We start from the raw sequence: 24707 nt of genomic DNA on the forward strand, positions 1-24707 counted from the left end.
GACCCAGACCTGCCAAAAGAGTAGGTGACTTGAGTTGAATACACAGAAAATATTAACAGTTTGATCATTTTGAGCTTTAGAATGGCAGACATTTAAAACTGATTTACTTACTAAAGCAAAACAAAACATTAATCTCTTGCTTCTGAATGGCACTTTAAAATCCAGGGACCGTTCAGGTAAAACCAGAACAGTTGGCAACCCTTCCTAAAGTGGAACCATTCAAACTAGCCACATGTTCAGTCAGTCACACACACAACGGTGTTAGTAGAATTACACACCTATCGTCTGAGTCCTGGATGAAAAAATGCTAAAGAAACACAACACAGTTTATATAGACTTTAAAGAGATATTAAAAGATTTATTTATTACAACATGTTTTAAATTAATTTATGATTTTATACCGAACTTTCACAAGTTACACTTTTACTGCCAGCACAATAGTATCACACTCTTTTAATGCAGTTGAACCTGAATAAATGATAGCTAAATTAATTACTTAACCAGTCATGAACCTAATTTCACCGCTCTAAAACTGAAGGTGGCACAACATGTTAGATGATACTTATTTAACCAAGACTTTTTTAACATTGGTTTAATTCTCTCAGAGAACTTTTACATGCAAATAGCACAAAACAGTGACAGTACAAATTACCTGTTTAACAAGAATGTCATTTTCAATAGGTCTTTGAAATGAAGAAATGCAGCATGTCTTATAAAACTACACAGTAGTAAGCTAATACATTTTAAGATAAAAGGCAAATGGATTTAAATTAACATTGCTGTGATCTGTAACCTACAAATTATGATTACTATTGTTGTTGCAATTATTATTAGTAGTACTAGTACTGTATTAGTATAATTATCTGATATAACATTAGTACAGAATGATATTACTTATTTTTTCGCAAAGCAGCATGTGAGTTTTCTCACTTTTAACGGTGTTAGGTCATAATTACAATGACCTAAACTGGTTCTGAATGGTTACAGAAGCCTTGTTTTAAAGACATTTTAAAGACACTTTTTTCATATCAGAAAACATAAGGCTTATAATTAGGTCTCTAATACAGCATTAAAACTATTTCATTAAAAAACATTGTACATCTCTAGAAAGTCCACATACAATGTATAAGTTATGCCATTTCATACAACTTCGAATTTCATATTAAAAACAAAGGCAGAAAATAAACCCTCCAAAGAAATCATCTGAATAATTTGCTACAGCAGTGCAATTTTTAAACACCACTTGCTTAGATTATCACTTTGCCGTAGAGCTCGAGCAACATTATACATAAAAAAACCACTAACATGATACATTATATAATTCTATCCAAAGTAATTATGTACAGACTAAAGCTCATGGCTGGGGCACAGATTTGAATGTTTGTTTCTAATCCCTACAATACAAATTGAATGTGAATTATTGAATAAGAAACATTAATGGCACATGTAGTAAGTTCAGCATCTAGCAGATGTCTGGATAATGAGAAAATAATTACTGTAAACCTACAATCAACTTATCTTTAACAATCAAACTACACATGGAATGTTAGTTAAAACGTCATTCTTGAACATAAATTATTCTAATCCAAGATCCTCATTAAGACTATTTTACAACTGAAGGAAACTGTCAACATTCAAACCACATAGTGCTACTGATACAAGCAGCCAAACCACTCATACATACATTTTTTTTTCTCAGCTCAACCACTGATATTGTGTAACAAGACAGGTATTAAAATTTACTACTAAAAGCTGCCAATACTTACAGGTGAACAATCAAACAATTTAAAAACAGAAACCCTTCTTCTTCCTTGTGTGCAAAATTAGAAAAGGCAAATAAACCAAACAAACAAAGTGACTGCTAAATTGTGTCTTTTTGCTCAGACAGTGCTGAGTAAAGATGTTAAGAACAGAATATTAACATGAGCCATATGACATACTTTGGTAGGAATGTCTTGTCAACGATGCACCTTTTTTTTATTAATAAAACCTTGAATTGCAACCTCTTCCAGTATTTGCAGATTTCCAAAACAGCTGGAAACATGTCAGATGTATTAAATAAACGCAGTAAACATGAACACATAGAAGAGGAAAAAATGACTGTTAGTCCAATTTGCAAAGACTGGAAAGTGCTCTCGAGCATCATGGTTTGCTCCATAATAGATACATTTGGTATTAAGACCAAAAAAACTAAGGGAAAACAAAAACAGAAAAGAGAAAACAATAACAAATCAATAAAAAAAAGAAATACAATAAAATAAAAATAATCAGAAATACAGCATTCTCCAAAATGGAGAAAAGTGAAAGTTCCTTTTTCCCTTTTTACAGTTGGAAATAATGCGTTGACGTCAAACCAATCAACTTCCTGAGGGCTGTGAGTGGGAGGGAAGAGCCCCACCCACCTGCGATGTCATTGGTTCTGCACCCTGGTCATCCAGCGGAGTGATGGCTGTGGAGGCCACTGAGGACGAGCTGACTCCATTGGAAGTGCTGACAGAACTGTGCTGGATTGCTTCGGCCTGTGGGCTGCTTGGCACCGAGATGTCTTCTGAACTATCGTCCTTATCAGTGTCTAGACGATAAAAATGAAAGCACACTTGGAAAACCATGTGATACAAAAGTCCAGTATATATATATATACACACTCACCTAAAGGATTATTAGGAACACCATACTAATACTGTGTTTGACCCCCTTTCGCCTTCAGAACTGCCTTAATTCTACGTGGCATTGATTCAACAAGGTGCTGAAAGCATTCTTTAGAAATGTTGGCCCATATTGATAGGATAGCATCTTGCAGTTGATGGAGATTTGTGGGATGCACATCCAGGGCACGAAGCTCCCGTTCCACCACATCCCAAAGATGCTCTATTGGGTTGAGATCTGGTGACTGTGGGGGCCAGTTTAGTACAGTGAACTCATTGTCATGTTCAAGAAACCAATTTGAAATGATTGGACCTTTGTGACATGGTGCATTATCCTGCTGGAAGTAGCCATCAGAGGATGGGTACATGGTGGTCATAAAGGGATGGACATGGTCAGATGCCCAGTTGGCACTAAGGGGCCTAAAGTGTGCCAAGAAAACATCCCCCACACCATTACACCACCACCACCAGCCTGCACAGTGGTAACAAGGCATGATGGATCCATGTTTTCATTCTGTTTACGCTAAATTCTGACTCTACCATCTGAATGTCTCAACAGAAATCGAGACTCATCAGACCAGGCAACATTTTTCCAGTCTTCAACTGTCCAATTTTGGTGAGCTTGTGCAAATTGTAGCCTCTTTTTCCTATTTGTAGTGGAGATGAGTGGTACCCGGTGGGGTCTTCTGCTGTTGTAGCCCATCCGCCTCAAGGCTGTACGTGTTGTGGCTTCACAAATGCTTTGCTGCATACCTCGGTTGTAACGAGTGGTTATTTCAGTCAAAGTTGCTCTTCTATCAGCTTGAATCAGTCGGCCCATTCTCCTCTGACCTCTAGCATCAACAAGGCATTTTCGCCCACAGGACTGCCGCATACTGGATGTTTTTCCCTTTTCACACCATTCTTTGTAAACCCTAGAAATGGTTGTGCGTGAAAATCCCAGTAACTGAGCAGATTGTGAAATTCTCAGACCGGCCCGTCTGGCACCAACAACCATGCCACGCTCAAAATTGCTTAAATCACCTTTCTTTCCCATTCAGACATTCAGTTTGGAGTTCAGGAGATTGTCTTGACCAGGACCACACCCCTAAATGCATTGAAGCAACTGCCATGTGATTGGTTGGTTAGATAATTGCATTAATGAGAAATTGAACAGGTGTTCCTAATAATCCTTTTGGTGAGTGTATATATATAGTGCATCCAGAAAGTTTTCACAGCGCTTCACTTTTTCCACATTTTGTTATGTTACAGAATAATTCCAAAATGGATTAAATTCATTATTTTCCTAAAAATTCTACAAACAATACCCCATAATGACAACGTGAAAGAAGTCTGTTTGAAATCTTTGCAAATTTATTAAAAATAAAAAACAAAAAAAACACATGTACATAAGTATTCACAGCCTTTGCCATGACACTCAAAATTGAGCTCAGGTGCATCCTGTTTCCACTGATCATCCTTGAGATGTTTCTACAACTTCATTGGAGTCCACCTGTGGTAAATTCAGTTGATTGGACATGATTTGGAAAGGCACACACCTGTCTATATAAGGTCCCACAGTTAACAGTGCATGTCAGAGCACAAACCAAGCCATGAAGTCCAAGGAATTGTCTGTAGACCTCCGAGACAGGTTTGTATCGAGGCACAGATCTGGGGAAGGGTACAGAAAAATGTCTGCAGTATTGAAGGTCCCAATGAGCACAGTGGCCTCCATCATCCGTAAATGGAAGAAGTTTGGAACCACCAGGACTCTTCCTAGAGCTGGCCGCCTGGCCAAACTGAGCGATCGGGGGAGAAGGGCCTTAGTCAGGGAGGAGACCAAGAACTCGATGGTCACTCTGACAGAGCTCCAGCATGTCTCTGTGGAGAGAGGAGAACCTTCCAGAAGAACAACCATCTCTGCAGCACTCCACCAATCAGGCCTGTATGGTAGAGTGGCCAGACGGAAGCCACTCCTCAGTAAAAGGCACATGACAGCCTGCATGGAGTTTCCCAAAAGGCACCTGAAGACTCTCAGACCATGAGAAACAAAATTCTCTGGTCTGATGAAACAAAGATTGAACTCATGTCTGGAGGAAAGCAGGCACCGCTCATCACCTGGCCAATACCATCCCTACAGTGAAGCATGGTGGTGGCAGCATCATGCTGTGGGGATGTTTTTCAGTGGCAGGAACTGGGAGACTTGTCAGGATTGAGGGAAAGATGAATGTAGCAATGTACAGAGATATCCTTGATGAAAACCTGCTCCAGAGCGCTCTGGACCTCAGTCTGGGGCGAAGGTTCATCTTCCAACAGGACAATGACCCTAAGCACACAGCCAAGATAACAAAGGAGTGGCTACAGGACAGCTCTGTGAATGTCCTTGAATGGCCCAGCCAGAGCCCAGACTTGAACCCGATTGAACATCTCTGGAGAGATCTGAAAATGGCTGTGCACCGACGCTCCCCATCCAACCTGATGGATCGTGAGAGGTCCTGCAAAGAAGAATGGGAGAAACTGCCCAAAAATAGGTGTGCCAAGCTTGTAGCATCATACTCCAAAAGACTTGAGGCTGTAATTGGTGCCAAAGGTGCTTCAACAAAGTATTGAGCAAAGGCTGTGAATATTTTGTACATGTGCTTTTTTTTGTTTTTTATTTTTAATAAATTTGCAAAGATTTCAAACAAACTTCTTTCACGTTGTCATTATGGGGTATTGTTTGTAGAATTTTGAGGAAAAGAATGAATTTAATCCATTTTGGAATAAGGCTGTAACAAAATATGGAAAAAGTGAAGCACTGTGAATACTTTTCGAATGCACTGTATATATATATGTATATAATATACACAAAGGAGAGGTTTATATAATATAATGAATTAAGTTTGACAATTTGAGCTCCCTTTAATATGTAAATGTATAGTAGAGTAGTATGTATTACACAATTCTAATATATTTAAATACCTAATTTACTCACTTCTAAAATTTAGACCCATTATCTGGTATTTAAAACCTAGCCTGCCTTCAATTAATTTTGTGGACTTAAAAGGATGAATCCATGCAAGCCACGATCAAAACCAAGAGGATTTTCATCATACCGACTGCCTTTTTAGCCTCATTAAAGACACAATGTCATTTTAAACAAACATTATAAGGCTACATTACATTCTTTGTTGAGCAGTAGTGTTCCAGTAGATCTAAAATTGTTTTTCATTTGTTTTTGGCTACCTTGCCAACTACTGCAGCGACAGATGATTACAGCACCTGATTTTAATGATGTTCACACAGGAGAATATGCAATAGTTGGAGTCTAAATGCCACCAGCTGTTAAGCAGTTGCATTGAATTAATTGGATCCTGATTAAAAAAAAAAAAAAAAAAAAAAAAACTGCTATAATGTACTGACTCATAAAAGAATGCAGACCACTAAGATAATTAATACTGTTAATGATATAAAGTCACTTTAAATGGCACATAGTAATTAATTGTTAGGTTTGGTATTTGAGAATGTGATATACAGATTTTTTTATGTAGGTTACAATAAAATTTCATTTAAAAACCCTTCTGTTTCTCACTCCCAGAGCATTTCTATTGATGGGAATTTAATAAAAATGATTTAGTACAAACGTATGTCAAAGTGTCATCAATTATTTTGTCTTTTACTTGAACACAAAGTTGATCAACATATAAATCAGACATGCACCCCCCCCACTCCAGAAAATGTGTATAATTACACCAGTTAGCACACATTTACAAGAAGGGATATGGGATGTGGTACATTATAATGTGTTCTGTGAGGCTGTACGGTCCCAGGGCAGTATTATACCTTTTTTTCCCCTTCATGTTTTTACCAGCAGATGGGAGCACAGTCTGCCAACAGAAAGTCTAGTCCTGCTTATTTGTAGGAGATGCTGGATAATTTCATCCCACCTGCCACAGCTATGCCTCAGCTGGATGATTAAGTATGTTAACAGGCAAGGCTGGAGAAAGCCTGAAGCCCCCCGAGTCTCAACCTCCTGGCTAGCAGGATTTGCTGGCTTGCAGGGCTACTGTTATATGCCTGGCATTGAGAGATGACTAGGGGGTGAGTCTAAGGGAATTTTCTTTATAAATGCAATATTAATTACATGGATTTAACTCACTTGATTTTGTGACCAAATTAGCATTTTTTTTAAAGAACAGTTAGTGTAAAGATAACAAGGCACATCTTTCCTAATGAGATGTTTGAAACACTCATATTTCATTCTGACTATATCAATAAGTATGTTAAACACAAATGTGAATGATCTTTAAGCACTAAATCCCACTCCCCATAGAATAATCGTCTTTACTTCAAAACAGTTTCAACCAAAATAAAAAGCATACAGTACAGAGTTGGACCCCTTTAGGGTGTAACCCTCATCCTACCACAATAATGTAAACTAGTCTTCACAAAGGACTTATTGCAGCTGATGCAAGAACCAAAATATGAACTCTTTGGTTCGAGGTTACAAATTCTCTGGATAAAATGTTACGGTGACCATAACTCTGGTTTATAAACTGTAATGTGTTTGGAGAAATTAAATTAATTTGTTTTATAACTGCCCTAGGGTGTTATGTCATTAAATGGAGTTTCATTACAGGGGCATCCAGCTACATAATAATGATAACTCTTTGACTGTATTATTGGATTGGAATTATATTTCCATTTATATGCTACTTAAATTTAAATATACACAGACCAAGAATAAAACTAATTATGCCTTTGTTTTCACATTCTCATTGACTGTGCAGAGAAAACAGGTGAAATATAAAGACATTAAAAGCACTCCAGAATCTAATTGGAAAGCAGGATTAGTGTGCTTTAGTCTTTTAATTTCCCCAGATAATCATTAAATACATTATTACAAACTCCACCACGAAAATAAAAAAGTTTATACTACATTTACATTATTACATATATTAAAATATTTAAGTAAAACATTCTTGAGAGCCATGCAAGATATATTTTCTCCCCCGTTTTAAGATTTTAACATGGCAGATCACATTCATTGACTTCTCTAAAATATTTATGCCAGTCCTATTTAATGCTCCTGTAAGGACAAATTGACTATTAATAAAATCCTGGATATTGCTAACTATGGCTTGTGCGTTAATTACGTTCTTGTAATCTCGGGGAAGGAGCACTGTAAATATTGGCCAGGGGAAGCAATCTGAATTCAGATCAGCTCAAACACCTTTTACTGTGTGGGAGAGTGCTAGAGGGGGCTCTTTATCTGTGCATGTACTTGGTGTTGCAGATTGAATTGGACGCCAGTCAGAAACGACCCTGAAACAGGACACAGGACTGAAACGGGGTGTGACAGGTGCTCTCCCAGACATTGCAGGAGACACAACTTCTACAAAACACTCCGGGGTTCTGAGCCAGCTGAAGCCAAGCAAATGCCTCACCCTCTGTGAACCACAAAAAGCTTCCCAAAATCTTAAAACATTATATACCGGATGAATGGCATTATGAAAGTTCTGCTTTATCGTAACAAAAGTGAAATTTTTTGTCTATTTACAGATACACCAATGTTTCACTGAAACTCTTTTTAAAATGGAAAAACAAATTAAGTTCAATAATAATAATAAAAAAAAAAAATCTTAGCAACAACAGGATCAGTAATGCCCGTCTATGTGCACATATGAAGGAAAGTTTTACGAACACACTGCAGTTTCAGACAAACTTTCATGGAGGTCTGGGAAAAAAAACAAACACAAACATGAAGGATAGCCCACTTCATTCCAAAAAACACCTCCAACCATTGTGTCTCCTTCAAATGAGGTCTGTATCTGACAGCATATTCCAACTCATAAGCTATCAGTCCCATTATTTTTATGAGTCATGTCAGCTCCATGGTTAACAATAGGCATGCATAATGAGCACAGTGGTGCACGGCCGCCTTTCAGAAGAGAACCATAGTCTTGTCAGGCTAGGAGCTATAATTGACTAATTTTGGAAGCAATCATTGTCAATATAAGTCAGTAGCATATTCCAGAAAGTTGTAACTCAGCCTTGAAATTTGGTTCCCCGTGTTGTTAAACTGATTGCAGATCAAAGGGCTCTTGAGTTATGAGCGCAAAGCTGACAAAATCAATATTCGAAATGCACTAAGGATAGAGGCAGGCTGGATCTCCGGAATCTCGAAAATTAAAAAATATTGCTTGTTCTTATAAAAGTGCTTACAATGACTATTTAAATCTGGCAGCCATTAAGTTTTATCACAAGCACCTGAGGAACCGCTACAACGCATTGCAAAACTCTTTTTTTTTCTCCTGCTCTACTGACAGTAGCAAATTGAAATGAAGTGGCTACATATGGCAGAAACAATCTACAGATTTACAAATTTCCCAAAACATCATTAAATCATAACGCCAAAAGATGTGCGCTATATATTATGAATGCTGCCTTATGCAATCTGAGTTCTGTTGTTTATTATACATTTGTTTATGGCAAGTAGAAAATGTCATTTATTGAACAGCAGCAGCTGTGTGGAGAATAGTAAATCTTACCAAAAAGTATTGCTTACAAAGAAGTCAACAATCACACTCTGAGTCTGAACACTAAACAGAGAAAAATCACACATGAATCATTTGCAACAAACCCAACATTTACCAATCGTGCTCACAAAACAGAGAAGCATCTCTAATGCACAACTCTTCCTCAAAACAATTATCGCAGAAATATTGTTAAAATATTGAGAAATTGAGTGTTAGTCTCTCCCCCCTTCCTTTTAGGTATATAGATTTATATTAAATAAACCCTGGTGAATATACATTTACTAAAGAGCACAAAGTTGCTCTAAAGTGTTTACCCTTTCACCCCAATACTTAACAGGCTTGCATGTACTAAATGCACTCCTATTTAATTACCAAAAGCATCTAGAAAGTTCTGTATGACTACAAGCCATATGAGCCCATTAAGGGGTGAGGAGTAGGCACTGTATCTTAGTTCATCTTCAGATAGTGAATGGATAACACTTAACTTATCAGACACATCGCATTCTTTGAAACTATTATTCAAGTCTCATAATTATACCAAATATCATTACCTAAACTTTTATAATATTTAAAAAATCATAATAATCTGAAAATCGCTTACTTGAATAACCCCTGTTTTTTTTTAATGCAATGTTAAGCAGCAGATCACGTTCCTCACACAGTTAACTCGGATCATTTTGGCAGTATTTCATTTAAACAGCCTAAGGCTACGGATAATGGAACATTACTCACTGTGATAGCCAGATTTCTTCTGCATGGCGGTTACAGGGCAATCTTTATGAGCCAGAAGAAGCTGTTTCAGCTGAGCCACTTCATTTCTCAGCAGGGTGACTTCATTCTGCAGGAAGAAGCAGAAACTTATTTTACGAACACCACTTGCAGGCATCAAAAAACAGGGAGATGACTGCTAACTTCTCTTGTAGTTCAACTTGACACAACAAGCTCCAAGATACAACACTGACATTAATATCCCCATGACTGGACTACAGCTCGCTCTTCGCTACACACAATGCAATGATAGAAGTGTTCTCAGCATGTGCTCACATATATCCTGACAATTAAAAATAAATTACATTTCCCAGTCTTGTCTATTTTCTAGTTGTATAGTCCTAAAAATTGTAAAAGAAGCCTCTAATAAATTCTATAATGACTTTAAAAATAATGTGGAAGAGTGAACCATTAAAAATGAATTCACAAACAAGCATTGCTGAAACTGAAGTCTACATTCCACTTAAGGTTGAAATACACTTTCTTAGGAAATCCCACCAACAATTTTAATGGCAGCTCTCCTGAGAAATTATGGGCTCCAAAGTTACAGACAACGTCAATTGAACTGAACTTGTTCAATAACCAGCAACTGCGGTTTATGTATGTATAATCACCCTTTACAATAATACAAGCATGCATTCAATCCATGTATAAATAGGAACATATAGGTACAGAAACACACATACATATAAGATGATGGAACAATACACTAAATTAAACAAAGCATGCAGCACTTCTTTAATTATATTGCTCCTTCAATATAATTATGGTCTTTTAATAGCTCTGAAACTACACATTTGGCAGAGGCAGGCTCCTCAGATTGTCAGACAACTTTGAAGATTCTGCTAAGATTTACTCTCTACTGTCATTATAACCCCCCAGGGAGCTGGGAATTTTGCATGCAGTAAAGAGGAGTATATTATTGTGAAGGTGACTTTAACAGGATTTAAAGCAGCCAAGAACCAATGTAACATACCTTGGCAGATTTAAACTCTTTCTGCCTGGTTTTAAAGAACTACGGCAGCCTAATCTATTAGTCTAAAAGCAGCTAATTTATTTTAATCCATCTGCTTAGCCTTGCTCTTCTTGGCAAGTCTGGGCTGTTTCTAAAACAGATTTAAGCACAGCTGTTGAAGTATAAAATATCTCTATACAGTACACATTTTTTATTCCCATTACACAGCTTTTGTAATAATTTGAGTTGCAGTTTCTTAAGGTGTTACAGTACTGTTCTGTATGTTCCCTTACAAAAGCAATTATTTGAGCATACATAGATAGAATAATGTATAGGTAACAGTGCATTACATACAGAAATTCATTGCATAGTTCTGGGCATCATAAACCATGAGAACAACAGCTCTTGCAGTTTAATAAATGACCCAGAACCTTGAGATGAAATATTTTCTTTGTAATTCAGCAGCCTATACATTTTTTATATATATATATATATATATATATATATATATATACTAGCTGCAGTCTCCTCCTCTGTCATCAATTTGTAATGTAATAATATGCTGATTATCTTTACTACAGGAGCAAAGAATGGTCCAGAGAAGGGTTTAGATGCAGCTCCAACATGTTGCTATAGTGGGGATGTGGTGCAGCTATGAACAGGTAAACAAATAACAGTCAGACAGCTACTTAACAATATAGTCACTGCAGCTGGACTGTAATAACAGCAGGATTTACATCCTACAGTAAGTCCAATAGCCAAGAAACATAACAAAGAGTTGATCCACATCTGTTTTCTGAGGTTTTTAGAACAGTTTTCCTTCCAAAAAGGACAAAATTCAATGTGTGAGAAAAGCATTTTTGCTTGATCTCATATTGACAGACAGAAAGTCATAATGCAGTTAACCATGTGATACAGTCAGTTACTATATAGGTAACATACATTCCATACATAGGCACTATATTAAGGAAGGTAATGGGGCAAAGCTTGCTCCAGTGGTAACAGACTGTAACGGTGGCCGGGTGCTATGTTAAGAGGATGTTTTCTGAAGCGCATCGTGAACATCATGGCATACTGTCACATTCTGGACAACAGTGCATGCAGCTTTTTCTGGTAAAGGGAATAATGTATCTGTTAAATATAGAAGCAGCCGCCATTCTTTTACAAACACATTTTGATACTAGAGAACTCTGAATCACATACACACCATGTATTGAAAGAGTTGTGTTGCCCTAAAAGGTCACTTTGAGCAACACTGTTCTTCAACGTCTATTGTACCCTGTCTTTGAAAGACAAAGCCTGAATATGGAGTGAAGAATTATGGGCCTTACTGCAAGGAAATGGAACAGCAATGGTCTCTTGTGTTTGCATGGCACCTTTGGGATCGGAACTCAACATTACAATGAGCCAGAACACACACGTATCAAACAAACAAACAAACACATAAATAAATAAACAGAAAATATATAAACTGCAGTTTGTGTGTGTGTGTGTGTGTGTGTATGGCTATAACATACTGTAATATCCTAACTTTTCATTAACAGATCCTTAGTTGAAGATCAAAACTACAGTATGAGGAATTTCAGTAGCAAGTGACATTTAATTGCTATCTTCCATTGTGATCTTTGGGCATATAAAGTAAGTAGCCACTAGAGACCATAGAGCCCTAATAGACGTTTTATGAGTAAAGAGGGAAATATGGCAGAACATTATGCTATTTTTTTTTTATCATTTAAATTATCCAAAAAAAAAAAGATTCTAAATAGTTTTTACGAAGTGAAAAATCTTTGATAGTTGCTTAGAGCAGTTATGTTTGTTTAACTGACTCATGTATAAGATTAATTCATGATTTATCGAGCCACCACCTCTAGAAGACATTGCAGGTTTGCTAAATGCTCTGAAGAAATATGGGTCACACTTTAAAAGAAGGTGGTGTGATAAATATTAATTAATATACAGATAGCACAAGATTAACACATGAATATGTCATGCACTTTAGCCCACAGGGTTAGGATTAGGGTTTATGTGCTCAACATCAGAACTCAGATGTGCATGAGGTATTGTTGTTTTAATTGTTCTATTCAGGGGGTATCACACCACCTAATTTTAAAGTGTTACTGAAATATATATTACCAGGAAGCTAAAACAAAGTCTGCATTCCCCTCAGCTGTATTCTAAACTAGGTCTTAGAGCATCCATGGATAGCAAACAGTCTCTTATATAATTCAACATTTTCAGATCACTACAACTACTAATATTAATGATGATAAAAAAGACACAAGCAAATGAGACCCTTCATTTGTGAGCCTTGAATCCCATTGTACTGTCCTAAGGCAGGCCTGATATCTCATTAAAAATTCAGTTAAGGATAATGTTAAAGCAATCATGGATCATTACTGCCTAGTATGCTGATCAGCTGTGCCTGCATGTCAGCGAAGGAATTATTACAGAATTTCACAACTGATTAATGGTTTCATATAACGAAGAGTTTAATTCTTTGACATTCAATTTTTGGTGCGAGTCATTCTGTTCTTCACACTTAACAGCTCAGCTCTTGATACCCTGAGGCAATCTATTCCCTTGCTTTCTTCCACTTCCATTGGTTTAACCCTTAACACACACACAAAGGCGAGATCAATACAAAAAAGCAGTCGATATTTTACTTAAAAAAAAATAATGATCCCCCCCACCTCCCTCATGTCTGCTTCAGGTTTAATGGACACAGAACACAGCACACAAATAAACACAACATCTCATTAAATTGTCTGGAACACAAATTTAGCTTTCCCTAGTTCTAACACATCAACAGAGAAAACAGTTACATGAACTGTTTCGAACTTGTCAGCGATAGATCCTAATTGCTTTCTGCAAAATGAAGGTTCAAAAAGACACATTTTCCTTGGAGATTTTTAAGGCCATCCTTTAAATTGCTAAGACAGAAGAAAAGATATGCTCATCAGCAGCTGACATATGGAGATACATCTTTATTGACAGTGAGGTATCAATGTATGGGCTTCTACGCGAGCAACGGCAATCGTTTTCACTGTCAGGCTGCAACGCTTCTTTAATCGCCATTAATGATTTTATCACTGCATGAAGAAACAAAGAAATCCACAACTCCTGTTCAGATACAGACGTGCCGTTCTGCGAGTTGTGATTTGAATGTCTTCATTACCCAGATTTATTTAGAGAGGGGCTTAGCCATACCTGTAGCTGTCCATTCATTGAGCTCAGATCTTCAGCCTTCTTTTCCAAGGACTGGACCCAGACCTTCCTCTTCTGCCTGCATCGCGACGCCGCGGCCCTGTTCCGCTCCAGGAACTTGCGCCTCTTTTCGTCCGGGTCTTCACTCATGGCTCTCCGACGCCTACCACCAGTGCTGGGGGTGTGCTGGGCAGGCTGTGCTGGAGAGGCCTGGCACACACAACACACAAGCATAAGCCTCGGACAGCTAACTCACCTCTGAACAGATACAGTCAACAGTTACTACGTACTGCGTCTGTATAAAAATGGAGGTGGTGTGGGGTGGGGGATTCAGGCTGATAATTTTGAAAAATTGAAACGTAAATATTCCCCTTACATGTATCAATTATCAAAAATTATCAACACAACAAATATATCAATAAAACAAAACAGGAAAAACAACTATGAAGTGATTTCATTCATTCAACTTACATATAGGCTTGTCACTAAAAACAATATGTCCTTCAAAAAACACAGTTTGATTTGATTATGGTAATATCTTAAAAATTAGGACCACTCCTTAAATGGAGGTGTAAATGAAGAGATGGCATTCAGGTGAAATTCGAGCTCGACTAAAGAAATTGACACAAACTCTGGCTGTGTTTCTGCGCAGTGTGTCCAGGCCCCCGCAGTACTCACTGGCGTCTCGGTGGTGGAGGTTGCAGGCTGTTGCAGGGACTGGGGGCAGGATTCCTCTGGCTGTGTCCGACCCACACTGGCGCCCTGCCCGTCAGAGGCCTCTCCATTAGTTACCTGGGAATGCTGCTGTGTTAAGGCAGCTTTCAGCCTCTGCAATATTTAAGGAAGGAAATTCAAACACACAACAATGTAAGCCATGTCTTCTATGTAGAATTCAACTGAGTTTCTCATTCATACATAATCACACTATGGTAAGCTATATGATTGTATATTCAGCACTCTTACTCCTTAATCAAAGGTGTGTGTAAGAGGTGTGAGCATCAATATTGTATATACACTTTAATCTGTTCTATTAATCCTGTACCCAAATAAAAAAGAGATAAACAAAATCTAAGGAGTACAAGCAGAAATGGGAAATGTTCTATTCTCCCGAGTGCCGTGTGATACTCAGCAACCTGTCAAGGGAATTTACTTCCTCTCAGGCATCTTGTCAGATGCTTTGCACAATCCCACATGCAGTGCATTCTCTTCAAGTTCTGATATTTGAGTGTCTGTGTGAACTGCCAGGGCATCTACCGAGGGACCAATATTACTCCTAGTAATGGGAAAGAATATTTTAAAAAATATGCTATTAAATTGAGACAGGTTTAAGTAAGAACCAAATCCACCATTTGCTGCCTGTCATTTTATAAATACAAAAATAAACATTGAGATTATTTTCAGTTTAGCCTCACATTTATTGCTTTAACATAATACTGATCTGCAATGATCCAATGATGGGGAAACACTGAAGGAGATGTAGATCAAGTGATAAAATACGTAAGGAAATTACAGTTATGCCTTAATGTTCTCATGGTCTGTACAGTCACTGAATATTAACCAAAAGATACCTATAAAGGCATTTTATCAAATACATTCTGCAACTAAAGCACTCTGTGCATGCAGACCCCAATAAAAACTGCCACAGTTACCAACTTCACCAACTAATCAGAAATGATTTGTACCGACTTGCAAATCAGAAAAAAAAACTCATCCATTATTCACCTGACCCTTTTGCAGTGCAGACAGATAATATCTTAAATGCTCCATATTTCATGTTAGCCGGTTCCATGCTTAATTCTAGGGTACCATTTAATCTATATTTTGTGCACTACTAAAAGTCAGATCATGCTGGTTGAATTTTTCCCTCACATTTAAAGAAAACTATTTACATTGACCATTTATTTCAAACAAAATGTGAGATATTAATCTGATATAAATACTTCCCAAATATTAATTTGTGTTTTTAAGTCCTGTCTATATGGATTTGTAATCTCAATACCAATAATATATATATATATATATATATAATATATATATATATATTACAAATAAATACATCATAGTTTATATAAAATCCAAACGTTATGAATTCACTGTTGATAAACAATTTTGTGTAAGTACCCGGAATTATGAAACCAGGTTGAGCCTTAATAAAGTGCATATCAATGCTTTTGCAGGATACAAATGAGCACATTATTTCTAGTGCTACATATATCTGGTGCAGACCAATCTGTCAACCAAATTTGCTTGCTGTGTAATACCTATCCAGATTCTCTGCTCACTCAAACAAGATATTATTCTCTTGGAACAGTCCATGTATATAAAAAAAAAGTCAGATCCATATTTCATATCTGCCACAAAAAACTCATCAGTGTAATAACCCTCCTTCTCATGGGTGTTATTCTACCATCTGCTGCTATATTACTTATCTTTATTTTGCAACTAATTAACAGCATAATCTTCTAAATTCAGCAAGTTAATTATCATTATTGTGGTCTTTGCAGCATCATCAGTCCTTGTAAAGCGGCATCTCTACACCCCCAGAGAATGTGTGGAAATGAAGGAGGTTGGGAGAGGGCCTGTTTCCTCGGAGCGGGCTCATTAGGTGTTTGCTGATGAGCTCGGTATGCAGGGAGGTAGGTCAGATGAATTCTGCTGAACAAAAGGTTCCATGCCGGGCTTAGCTGACTTAATGTATGTTTCTGAACATTTGCCAAGCTGCCCTCTGTCAGCCCTCCATGGAAGCCCCCTACAGCAAACCCTGTTGACTGCCCACTGTGTGCTGTGCTATTTGTCAGTTTGTCATTCCAAGCCCACATTCTTACAGGGCTGGCAATCCAAAGTTTGTAACTGTCCCCCCGACCCCCTCCCACATCCCCCCCGCCTATTTTTGGTAGTTTACCTGTTAATTTCACAAGAACATCTCGCTGTGAACACTTACGAATTCTGTAATATGTGCTTCATCACCCCTCGACAGATCTCATTTACAGTGTTTTATTTTCCTGGCCCTGAATAATAATTAAAGAAACGGACAACACACTCTCAGAAACTATTACTCAATTCCAGCATCTATTATGATACGCAGACATATTGTCCTTTGAAATTGTTTTCCCCTAAAACAATTTGCTGTGATCTGGAAGCTGGTTAACGGACATGCTTTACTGTCTCCTGATCATAGATAAACTAATTTGCAGACAATCTGTACAATCATTAATTTTAATTACCAACTGTGAAAGAGCGAAGACTTAAGCAAATTAGAACCATTCAAAGTGTGGGGTACCATGTCTCCACCTCCCAAAAACAAGTAGAAAACCCACTACTCATTTTATAGAAATCTTTCCAAATCTGGTTTCCCTTATATAACATTATTTTGGACTATGCTAAAACAACTTGGTGAGACATTGGATTTGTCTTTTAATCACAGAAACGAACGCAGTGTAAATAAATGTTCTGGTTGTGGTTTATTCCTTCCTTCCTTGTCTCTTAGGACATAACTTTGTTTATAAACAGTGGTTTTCCTTCTACCCAGAATATATACCGACCAAATGTAAAATTGCAACGTGCAGTTACAATTTGTCTTATGGGCTGCACACACTTGACTGCCTAGATCTTAAACCATCAGCTGTAAGGTAAACATCATGAATCATGAAATAACAGTGACCACAAACTATTTAACTCCACACTTGTACTAGACAACAACATGGGATGAAGGAGCCTGAAACATTAACACATTTAATGACATATTTTCTACAGATCTCTCCAACTAAGCTGATGGTACACTTACCAATTACAGTTTAAGTATCATATATGTAAAGATTTTGGTGTGGGGGGGTATTTTAATTACAATACAGCACTTAAAAAAATGTGGGACTAATGATTTGTTATCAGCAAATTTTGTACAATGAAAGTTTCTAAAATGTAAAACTAAAAATAAAATTGTGATAATCATTACTACCCATAAGAATACTAAATCAAGTCTTCCAGTCTCTGAATGAATTCTGAATATATACTCGTATGGCTGGTTTCACAGACTTCGATTAGCACTAATCAGAATAACATTCACATTTAGACTGCACAATGGCTGCTAGCACTCTTTCTGTGTTTCCTTATAATGCCCTGAGAGATTACCATAAAAGTCTGTAGACGCTTACTAGAAATTCAGCTTATTAAACACAATACAAATCTAATTCAACACTAGAGAAACAGTCAAGAATCTAGAAAAAGTAGATTACTAGAAAAAGTGAGATTACTAAGGTATTTTTTGTATGGGTCATATAGACAGCCTGAAGCAGGAACAAGAACAAAAAACACAATGCTAACTATTTAAAAGAAAAAAAAATAACGGTAATATTTTTGCTTTTAAAAACACCAGCTTAATGAGATGTTAAATCTGACGTTGAAACATCAATTACTTGGTATTTAGCATGGTTCCCCCTGCTGGCTTGGTAAAGCTTTGCACAATATATAAACAAACCACGAATCTCATAATTGTAACATCTAAATTAAAAATAAATATATATTTTGCACTGCTCCAGTCATTCCATGTCTTGTTAACTGTCTAAAGGTGCAGGAAGGAACAGACTGAGTATAAAACGGCAAATGCACCGCCCTACAAATCTCACAGATGGAAAAAAATGCAGCATTAATGATCAGATAAATCTATTCTCTTTATTCGGAGTATAAGAATTATGAGAGTGTGTAACATCTTTATAATGAAGAAGGTAGATTATGAAGGCGTTAGCAAGAAACTGCAAATTACCATTTTAGCTTCTGACTGCACGGGCTGAGGGGAGGAGGGTCCTGGGATTCCTGGAACGCTAGGCACTACGTTGACGGGTCTGACAAGCTGACAGTCACAGCACAGGGAACACAGCAACAAACAGCATATTACATATTCATACACAGGTGGATCATCAGGCAGTTTGTGTTTCGCAAGCCTTTAGATGTTTGACATTTTAGACAATACTGTTAAAAGTACAAACCTTATCGAGCAAGTTTCACACAAAGCACAATTTGTAGTCTTGAAATTACGTAAGATTTAGAGACATTAAACACATATGGAAAAAAGGGCTACTGATGGAGAGAACAGTAAGGAATTGACAGCCGTGCATTGTGAAGAACAGTGCCACTTGTAACATCTTTTGACTGTGAATGTGAAAGGAAATAAAGCCTGTAAATAGGACTGCCTTTCCAAGCTGATGCTGCTAAACATCTTCTTTGCCAGCCTCTGAAGTGAAATCCCTACAGGCTGGGAGAATGGAAGCCTTTTCCCCACTGTGCCACCATCAGCAGCTAATCATCTGCTGTTCATTGTTCCACTCCAGCAGGCAGACCAGCAGACACTGGATCACCATCGCAAAATAGCTATTTCTAGATCTTAACCAGTATACACAATCAGAAATTTCTAGAATGAATGCATATTTTTTCAAAAGAAAGTACCTTTAAAAAAATATATATATATATCACATCACAGAAACTTTGCAATGTCAAAGCTACATAGGTGACATTGTGATGTATAACAAACACATCTGCATAAGCCAAGGCTCTTGATATTATTATTATTTATTATTATTATTATTATTATTATTAATAATAATGTATTTATTTATTAACAGGTGCCCTTATCCTCTGATGCATGACTTTGAACAACAAAGGCCAAATTATTGGCAACTGTAAGAACTCATACAATGGTGCTCAGGCCGTTAGATTGGTTTGGTTAGGATAACAATTAAGGATGGGTGTGTTGTTAGCATAACATTTCTACTAGAGTGATGTATGGGTTTCTGATTGCATTAGGGTTAAGATAACTCTTCACATTATTGGCACAAACCAACGGTCAGAACCTCAGATCTAGCCAACACCAGAAACTATACAGAATGCATATCTTAATTAATTAATTGAATCCAAGTTAACCAAGCATGAAAAACAAAATAAACATCAATGGAAAGTCCAACAATGTCCTGTTTTTTCAGTGAAATAGTCTTCTTCATAATTCAATGTTTTATCACAGTAAACATGACTGACCTTCACTTTAACTTGAGTAATACCTGTATACAATGGGCATTTAGATAGATTACATAGATGTAATGGATCTTATTAATGGAGCACATCCCATGCTGAAGGAAAAGAAGGGGATAGAGAATTCCAGACTTACCGGGATTGCTGTGGGAATATGCACACTTGGATTTGCAATGGATGCAGGTATGGCAACAGGCATTGTTTGTCCATTAGGGAGCTGTAGTAGAACAGGGAATGAGCCAGAAACTGGTCTGAAAGCCAAAAGAAATCAAATAAAAGCATAAGATTAACAACCACATGCATGTGAAGATATTTTTTTTACTCTGATGCAAACAAAACATCAACAATAACAAAACACAAACAGAAAACACACAAACAAGTGTTAGTTTTCCACTAAGTACCACAAAAGAGTTCTCATGCTTCACAGTCTCTTTCACAAAAAGTACAAAAAATATATTTCTTAAATGCACTACACTGTTTCACAACTACAGAACAAAACTCTACTGGTAAAACTACACAGTCATGTTAATCTACCCTATATGACAACAGAAAAATATATAGTACACAAAATTATAACCTACTTCAAATAAAATGACTTGCAAAATAATGCAGAAAAACCAAACAAATCTACATTTTTGTAATAAAGAAAGAAGGCACATTAAATAAGTAACATTTGCAAGTTACTTACACTATTGGCCTATTTGAGGATGGGACTTGTGTAATTACAGAGCTAGATGTCGGAGACGGAAGTGCTTGCTGTATTACAACATTAGCATCTGAGCTTGCAAGTAGTACATTTGGGACTTGAAGTGATGCAGGACGAACTATAGTAGATGTTGGCTGTGAGGTCGGCTGCAATGAAACCTCCTGAAAATACCATATGAAACCTTAGCTGCATTAAATGCTCTATAGAACCAAGAATCAAACTACAAAATATGACTTAGATGCTTCTTAAAACCCATAAATTCACATTTTCACTTCTTATTCCCTATTGTACACACTGACATGGTATTTAAAATGCTGCAGAATGAAATCAATAGCTTTTTTATTCAGTTTTGTATGCAGAAGATGTTAGTACAGCATTCACATTTTCTCAAAGCAAAGATCAAGTAAGCATACAACTCTAGTTTGTATGTCTGTCCCCCTTAAGCAATGGGGAACAGATAGCAATAGCACAACATTGCCAGAACTACAACAAATACTAGCTCTTCAGAAAACAGGAGATTCTGAAAAAAAAAAACTTTACAATGGTCTCAATCAACAGGTTAATGTAATGCTTTTGAAATGCACACAAACTATAATCAAAGATGATGGGCTGAAAGGGAATGATTTTGTTTTGCTCTAGAACTGCCAACTTCTTTCTCAACTGATGTATGATTTAACATCCTAAGCAAGAATAAATTAATATTTAAACAGCACTACAAGAAGTGCCTACATCCAGATGGCCACAGTTAAAAGGTGAGACGAGGATAAGTTATAGGTAGACCAAATTGTGCCAGTTTGCGGCTAGTGAGTGTTTTGTCTGATTTAAGGATGAATGAAAGTGTGTCAGGTTAAAAAGCATAAACTGGAGCCGCAAGGGGACTACAATACAATATATTTGTGGGCACTGAATGCCAACAGAAACAGATTATTAACACCAGAAACAGTAAGCCAAAGCAAATGGTTGAAAACACCACAGCTTGTGGGCACTCGTGGCATACATATAGTAAATACATCAAAAAATACAAAAATATACGAGATTTAACATTAAAGTAAATTCAGTGATCTTCCTAATTGAAACTACAGCCCTGCTTTTAATTCAGCTTTATACATTCTTAATATTTCCTAATCATATACAACATAATTGAATTCCTTATTGAACACTACTGCTGTACACTTTACCTTGTCGTCACTAGTAGTCGATTCTGGATGAGGCAGAGGACTGTCCTGGTGTGTGTTTTCCACAGCTGAAGGCTCTTCAATTTTATTTCTTACAATAGGCGTTGCAAGTGGAGACAAATCTATGGGCAGCTAAAATACAGGGACAATAATAACCTGACAAGTAGAAACAAAGCCCTGTAGAGGTAATCTGAGCAATGGTATCAGTAGCAATACCAGTTATGTGGTTTCTAATGAGCAGCAGCATATTCCAATACAATAATACAAATATCACTTAAGTACAATGTGGCAGATATTTGTATCCCATTCCTCCAATATTAGCATTACCTTTTTGATGTCTTCTTCTGTTGCTTTTTTGAAGTCATTTTCAAATGGACTAGCCAATTCATTAAACAGCCCCACTTCTTCACAATTCTTCAAAAAACGTGTTGGTGTTGGAGTTTGGTCTGAAACAAATACAGAATAGAGTCTCTGTTACTGGCTGGTCACGCCCCAATTCATGTCAAAATGTCACAACACAAGTTACTTTTGTTCTAAGTTTTAAATTTACACTTCTTAAATATTCTCTTGGTTTCCCATTTTCTCTGCATTTTTTATGTTTCATACTCTAGACTTTTATACACACCAGCAACGATGACACTGTCATTACGTGCTGGACCAAACTTTAATGTCATCTCATGCTTGTGTTTATGGACAGCCAAATGGTCTTCATTTGTAAAACGCTGTAAGACAAAAGACATGGGGAATTTAAGAAGCAAAAAATATATACATAGTCCACATTCAAAGTTTTTTGATTATTTTATTTTATAAGATGTTGTTCTTGTAAAGTATATTCTGAAGGTAAAAAATATACAGACTCTGAGGGAGGAAAAAAAGTATAATGGAAAACAAACTCCAGAAAGGAACTTGTTCAAACAAGTGGACATAGGAAATGTTTTACTGTCATACCTGACCACATCCAGGGGCAGTGCATACAAAGGGTTTGTCATCACTCATATTCGGAAGATCCTTTTATCTCCTACAATATTGATCAAATGCAACACTTAAGAAAGCATAAAGTATCTTTCACCACACAGAATAGGCTACTGCTAAGGAAAACATTTGCAAATGTGGTTTAAAACACAGCTACTGTAATTTAGCACTCGAAAATAAAAATAATAGCTAAACATGCTATTTCAAAATGAAAAACAAAGAAAACAAAAATAACAGAATATAGATATGCTGTAATTTGTGTATTGCTGCATACACTGCAAAAGCTCAAGCATAAAAAACGTCATACTTTTTAAACGGTAGTAACACGACATGTGCAATATTAGCATAATCCTTAGACAGCTGGTCCATAGACACCACCACATATTCTTCTGCAGCTTTTGCATGAAAAACACAAGGTTACCGAGAAAACGTGTGGGGTGCTTTGCAGACTGGAAACCCCATGTAACACACACTATTTCGGCAACATTTGCTTTTGCAGCAAGGTTACATTGTTAGCTTGGTAGTAACACACAACGTTTCTGCAAAATGTAACAAGGTTGCTGGAACGTTAAATTGTTACCTGAGAAAGGCTTCGGTCTTGAAACTAACCCTACTATTGCTATTGAACTAATTGGAATAATGATGCGGGAATGATGTTTCTTTTTAATTGTTAGTTACACCTAAAGTTACAAGAGGTTGAACAGAAATGTGGTACACACTGCACACTGACAGCGACAATAACCTGTCATTTACGTCACAACAGAAATACAACTTACTAGCCAAGTTAACTCAGGACAAACATGTAGGCATTCTCTATTCAACTGTAAATACAATTTTGTATTATTTGTTATGAAAATATATATCTTTGTAGTGGAGTTATGATAGAAAACTACTGATTACCTACCAAAGAAGTTGAGGAAACGTGTATGGCACTGGTGGCAGCCAGGTAATAATAATCTTAATATAGCCTAGCTGTAATATCAGTGTGCACAGTTAAGCGACATTGTTGATTGAACTCAAGGTAAACTTCTTAAATGTAGACTATATTAATGGATACAATAACACGTGTTGTGATTCGTGGCGGATATTATACTGTATACAATAGAAAGATGTTTGTTTACACAGTCCATCAGCAGTATACCAGCCCAGTCTCTTTTCTTGGGTTGGGTATATCATCGTCGCCATGTTATTATTATTACTACTGCACTACAGACATATTAATCATACATTACGGAAAAAATGAAAGCCGACCGGCCTAAACTGATCTCGGATAGTTAACGGATGTGACAGTCGGTGTTTAGCGCAACTGTCACAGTTTATAAGCACTGTTTACACACTTACCCACGGGCTCAACCTTTCTCAGGGCCAAATCCCACGGGCTGCACCAGATCTCGCGAGCACACTCCCACTCTGCACAGACTTCCGCAAACGTCATCTGGATGACGTGGAATTTGCGCGACAGGCTGGACGTCAGCGTGTACGGCGTAGTGTGATTGTTCAGGGGGTGTTAGATGTGATTTGAATGAACAGACCTAATGTCCTAATTATTTTGTGAGACATTTGTTTTTGCACAAATGACACACACAGTGTAAATATCTACATTATGGAAATGATTTAAAGGAACTGGAAATAATGTAAAAGCCTGATTAAATATAAAAGGTTGGAGTTCATTCTTCATTTCTTCTTATATTTTTCTTTTTACGTCATTAAAAACAATGTTTTTGCATGTTATATAATTGTTTCCAAAACATAATATATCAAAACCCA

At 37.0% G+C, this 24707-nt stretch overlaps 1 protein-coding gene across 2 annotated transcripts; it reads right to left on the reverse strand.

Moving 5' to 3' along the window:
* Positions 1-332: 332 nt before the first annotated feature.
* On the reverse strand, positions 333-24346 carry atf2 (activating transcription factor 2). Of its 2 annotated transcripts, none has more exons than XM_066687843.1 (12): positions 24282-24346; positions 22917-22986; positions 22594-22690; positions 22296-22414; positions 21972-22100; positions 20776-20954; positions 20224-20338; positions 18829-18915; positions 14748-14897; positions 14073-14279; positions 9875-9980; positions 333-2572 (listed from the first exon to the last, which is right to left on the reverse strand). In XM_066687843.1, exons 2-12 carry the CDS (start codon positions 22962-22964, stop codon positions 2358-2360), a joined length of 1452 nt encoding a protein of 483 aa, XP_066543940.1. In that variant the 5' UTR covers positions 22965-22986; positions 24282-24346; the 3' UTR covers positions 333-2357. The 2 variants fall into 2 exon arrangements, with proteins under 2 accessions (XP_066543940.1, XP_066543941.1); XM_066687844.1 differs by lacking the exon at positions 24282-24346 and adding an exon at positions 23845-24260.
* Positions 24347-24707: the final 361 nt, after the last annotated feature.

Source organism: Amia ocellicauda, chromosome 16 (assembly GCF_036373705.1).
Source record: "Amia ocellicauda isolate fAmiCal2 chromosome 16, fAmiCal2.hap1, whole genome shotgun sequence".
Lineage (NCBI taxonomy): Eukaryota > Metazoa > Chordata > Actinopteri > Amiiformes > Amiidae > Amia > Amia ocellicauda.